The sequence below is a fragment of the Pteronotus mesoamericanus genome, unplaced genomic scaffold (assembly GCF_021234165.1).
Source record: "Pteronotus mesoamericanus isolate MK-2021 breed Mesoamerican mustached bat unplaced genomic scaffold, CSHL_Meso_final scaffold_371, whole genome shotgun sequence".
NCBI classification, from domain to species: Eukaryota; Metazoa; Chordata; class Mammalia; order Chiroptera; family Mormoopidae; genus Pteronotus; species Pteronotus mesoamericanus.
This window is the reverse complement of record NW_026555314.1, coordinates 269,420-274,559: the sequence shown is the minus strand read 5'-3', so window position 1 is coordinate 274,559 and position 5,140 is coordinate 269,420. Positions and strand designations below refer to the sequence as shown.

Sequence of the window (5,140 nt, the reverse complement as noted above, 5' to 3'; positions counted from 1 at the left end):
GGTGGGGTTCCCGCTTCTGCACCCTGAGCCCGAGCTGGGCAGGGCTCCTCCAGGACCTCTCTTATCCCCTTGCTGGGGAGGCAGCTGCTGGGTATGCAAATCAGCCGGGGGTCAGGGGCTGCCTGAGGAGCTTGTGGTCCTGAGACTGGCTCAGCACTAGGGACACAGGGCAGGGAGGGGTGGTCCCCGCAGACAACACCCACAGCCCAAAGGGCTTGTTCCTCCTCTGGTGCCATGGTGGGCAGCTGACATCTCCACCCCGACTGTCCCATGACCTCACTCCTGGTTGGCCAGACCACAGCAGAGCTCAGAGGTGATGTCTGTCCCCATGTTCTGAAGCCATTATAGAGCCTTGACTCTACAGATGACAATATGAGCCTGAAGTCTGAGCAGGGTCCCATCCTGGTCACCATTTGTGAGCACAGAGCCTGAGTGAAATCCCCACCTTGTTCAGGGCACAGGGCGTTTGAGGAGCCCCTGAGATGCTGTTAGGCTCTGGACTTGGTTACAGCTCCTGGGACACGTCACAGACGCTGTGTCCCAGTGTCCCCAGTGTGCGCTAGTGCCAGGGACAGCGCCAGTGCTTGAAAAGGGTTGACAGGTCCAGAGTTGTAGCACGAATGGCGTGGGCTGGTCAGGGTGAGTTACCTACACCTGTGACAGAAAAACCGGCCAATTCTACAGGAACTAAATCTGAGTGACTCAGAGTCAGAATGATACATCATATTCAAAGGTGATGCTGCAGAAAACTTACAACTCTTTCTACAGGTGTGAGGTGGTGGTTAATCTCCTATTTGGCACAATTTAATTATTTTAATTATTAATAATGGTATAGATGGCTCAAAAAATAAAATACAATAATCCCCCTGCCTGTTAGAATTCCTCATGCCCAGGCCCCCCAGTCTCCAGGAGGCTTTGCCAGGTGGTCTCTGCTGCCCCCCGGTGGCCCCTCCTCACTGGCTGCTGGTGGACCAGGTGAGTCCTCTCTCCAGGTACAGAGTCTGAACTTACTGCTCAGGTGGTAACTGCCTGATCCAAGGGCTGCTCGTCCCAGGGGAGGAATTGCTGTTCTCTGCACAACCACTGCCTGTCACACGACCAGACACAGGAGACTCAGATCACCCATAAAATATGAACAGGTTCATAGGGAGGATGAAGGGTTGGGGCCCACCTGAAGAGCCACTGGACACATCTCTAGGGTGCGGTGTTCTGGCGAGTGGTCTGGGGACAGGGCGCTCAGGGACTGCCTCTCACTGATGCTGGCCACTGGCATGGGGTCAAAGTAGGGAGGTGGTGGCAGCTGCTCAAAGACTGAGACAAGGGACACTCTCCCAGCAATGGCCACTTTGTCTGGCAGACATCCCATCCGGGGCCATACGTGTGAACAGGACTCAGTCCCTGTCCCACAGATTCCGTTGTGCACATAGGATCTCGCAGTGGACACTATGGTTTGGGTGACAAAGCAGAGAGTCACCACCACATTTACCTGTGTGTTGTCTTCCATCCTCATGGAAAAGCCAGGCGATTGCTCTTCTTGGGCCCCTCTTCATCTGTATTGACCTTGTGGCTCAGTGTTGGCCCATTGGTATGTTAACTCGCTGATGTTTTTCCTAAGAATTTTAGCTCTTGTGAAGAAAATAGACTAGATTTATATAGTTACAGCCCTTTTTTCTGGACCCCGGGGTGAGACAGCTGGAGCTACAGCAGCCATCCTGAGTCCTGTCTGCAACAAGGATGAAAGCAGAGCCTCTAAAGCTGCGCTGGTGGAACAGAAAGTGAGAAACTTTTATGACCTCACAGCACTGGGGAGTATCTGGGGAACAGCCATCGGGCTCCAGACGTGTTGTTGCAGGAGAGAAATCGGCTCGTCTGTCCATGTCTCTTATTGTCACGTGTATGTTTTGCATTTAAAAAAAAACATTCCTGACAAATGAGGGAAATAACATAAATCAGTCACTGAATCAATCAATCAATTATGCACTCAATAAAATTAACTATAGAGAACAATTGCTCAACTGTTGGTGTTTTGAGATAATTAGTTGAGAGCAGACAAGAATTGACAGGCGGGCCCTGTGTGGGGAGAGGCTGGTGGGGTGTCTCTCAGGGCGACCCTGGAGCTGCCGTCCGGACGGGAAGAGGAACCAGGAGGAAGCAGTGAGTGTGGGAACAGCAGGGTCAGTGCTCTGTGGAAGGGTCTGGTCTGCCTGAGGATGAAGGACGGTGAGAAACTAAGGTGTTTATGATACAAAACCAGGCCAGTCCCCTGTGACGTGATCTACAACATTAAGGGATGCAGTGCAGGATTGGACACCACGCGGAGCACACACACCTGACCCAGGAGTCAGAGCAACTGGAGGAGGGTCCAATGGAAGGAGGAGCCACTGCCATGTGACCACTGTCCTCTGTCAGCAAGGAGAGCGAGCAGGAGAGGCACAAGGACTGCTCTGACGACACCACTCCTGCTGCTGAAGTTATGAACTTGTGAGAAAATACCATATTGGACATGAACTAGCTTTGAATGAAACACCTCAATGGATCATGGCATGTTGTTCTTCCTCTCAAACATTTGAGGTAACATTGCCATATCGTTGCTTAAAACATACATCATAAACCACAACATACCTTGTTAATTGCGTTTTTGCCTTAAGCAGTGATACCTTTTATAGAATTTAATATGACAAAAATTTTCCCTATGCCTTTCATTTCTTTGCATAGTTTCCCATTTCTCTCTGTGTCTGAGGCGTGTCCTCTGTTCTTTCTGGTACTGAGGGTCTGCAGGTGATCAGTTCTCTAAGTTTTTGTACATCTGAGAAAGTTTTCCTTCACCTTCTTTTTGAAAGATATTTTCACTGGGTAAAGGCTTGACAGTGGAGAGGTTTTTGTTGAAGTTTTGTTTTTGCTTTTGGTTTTTTCAAGACTTTGCTCCACTCCCCCCTCGTCTGTGCTGCTCCCAGGGAGACACCTGCCCCCATCCCTCTACTCCGTCCTCTCTGTGGACAGGCCTCGTATCTCGGAGGCTTTTATGATTTTCTCTTCAACACTGATTTTTTGGAATTTCTTTGTGATGTCTGTTGATGTTTCTTGTAAGTTTTATTTTTGTGCTTGTGGTTTCTTGAGGTTCTTGAATCTATGGGATCTTTGTTTTCATTGAAACTAGAATAGTTTTGGTCAGTATTTCCTCAAATATTTTTCTTTCTTCCCCGAAGACTTTTCTGCTTCTAAGAGTGACTGTATGACTATACTAGGGTCCCCCACGTTGTCCTCCAGCAAACTGACGCTTCTGTTTATTTATTTTTTTAGTTTTTTTGTGTCTGTGGGTTCATCTCTTCTCTATAGTTTCTCTTCTATGCCATCTAGTCACTAATCTTTGCTTTGCGGGGAGGGACACGCTGTCAGTCACATCAAGGGTCATTTTATCTCGGACACGGTAGTTTCCGTATCTACATACTGACCTGGCTGTGTACGTCAGTCCTTCTAGACTGCAGTTATCCTGTTCCAGCGTTCTTCTGTGCACTGTAACACATGGGATGAGAATGATTAAAATCCTTGCCTACAAATTCAATCATCTGTGAAATTTCATGGCCAGTACGATCGGTTGATTTTGCTGCCTGTTATGGCTTGTATTTTCTTGATTCCAGTCAAGAATATTTGATACAACAGGCTCAGGGTATATTTCCTTGTTGGTGAGGAATACTTACGTCCTCTGGATATATTTTGTCTGCTCTTCTATGTTATTCTAGATTGATTAGAGTTTGTGCCAGCGGTTTGATCCTCTGTCAGCTGGGTAGCTACAGTCTTAGGTGGGGCCACAGCAGCGTGGAGCCTGGTGCTAATTTCCCGCCACCGAGCCCCCGCCCTTCTGACAGGTCCCTCTGACGTGCTGACTGGGAACTTCTCTTCTACCGCCGCCAGACCAGTGCAACTTCTGACTGTGTGTGTGAGCTTGTGGCCTCCCCCGCCTTCTCTCCGTGGTTCTCTTTGGCCTCAGGCGGTTTGCTCACGCAGCCTGGCGATGAGAGCTCCTGGACTCTGGCAGTTAGTTCCCTGGAAACCCTCAGGGCAATGGCGACCCGCATGCAGTGGGGTTTGGGGTAATCTTTCTGGAGGTGAATGTGAGAGGCAAGAGTAGGTGACCTGTAATGTGGTGGCAATTGCGGACTCAGCGGGGACGCCCTGCAAGGTCATCCTGACCGTGAACCACACTCTGCGAGGGGCAATAATTGGGGTTTTATGAGTTCCAATAGATGGGTCATTTGGGGACAAATCCAGGACAGGTGACCAAGGAGGGGCCCCGTCACCATCACAATGATAATTAGGGTCTATTTCCACTGGATGTGTGTCTGGGTCTGGGTGTCCTTCCACTCATGCCCTCTGTCTCCAACTCCCACGCAGGCCAGGAAACACCAGGTGGGTCCTGTCCTAGGAGACTGAATCCACTGCTGTCCCAGCCCCTGCGGAGCCGCTTGGATGGGAGGGGCAGACTGAGGATCTGAGGTCTGGGGACCGGGGCCAGACCTGCCCCTGGCTTCGTCTCCAGCCCTATTTGGGCTGCAGGAGAGCATGACACAGAGGGGGTCGGGGTTTCTGTCTCACTTCCCCGTCTGCCTGTGTCACTGTGAGCACTATCATTGCTCTCAGATGACTGACAGTAATAGTCGGCTTCGTCCTCAGCCTGGGCCCCGCTGATGGTCAGAGTGACAGTCTTCCCTGAGCTGGAGCCGGAGAATCGCTCAGGGATCCCCGAGGGCCGCTCGCTATCCTTATAAATGACCAGCACAGGGACCTGGCCGGGCTTCTGCTGGTACCAGTGAGTATATCTTTTATCGACTAAATCTCCAGTGCAGGTGATCCTGGCCGTCTCTCCCGAGGCCACCGACAAGGAAGATGACTGGGTCAGCTCGTAGGAGGCCACGGAGCCTGTAAGAGAGGAGGGTAGAGGGGGCTGAGGATAAAGGCCGTGCCTAGGAGGGTCCACGTGGAGGCTGTGCCTGGGCTGAGCTCAGGGTTTGCAGGTCTGACTCAGGGTCCCGTGGGGACTAAGCCCGCAGGCAGGGCCCGTGGGGGCGCACCTGAGCCAAGAGTGAGGAGGGGGAGCAGGAGAGCGGTCCAGGCCATGGCGGAGGCGCCGGGTTCTGCCTCT

At 51.4% G+C, this 5,140-nt stretch overlaps 1 gene segment (V, D, J or C); it reads right to left on the bottom strand.

The window, feature by feature from the left end:
• Positions 1 to 1,141: 1,141 nt before the first annotated feature.
• Positions 1,142 to 5,140, bottom strand: LOC129086286 (immunoglobulin lambda variable 3-25-like). The segment is given in 3 exon segments: positions 1,142 to 1,311; positions 4,594 to 4,917; positions 5,070 to 5,140. Coding segments are annotated over 3 exon segments (540 nt in total).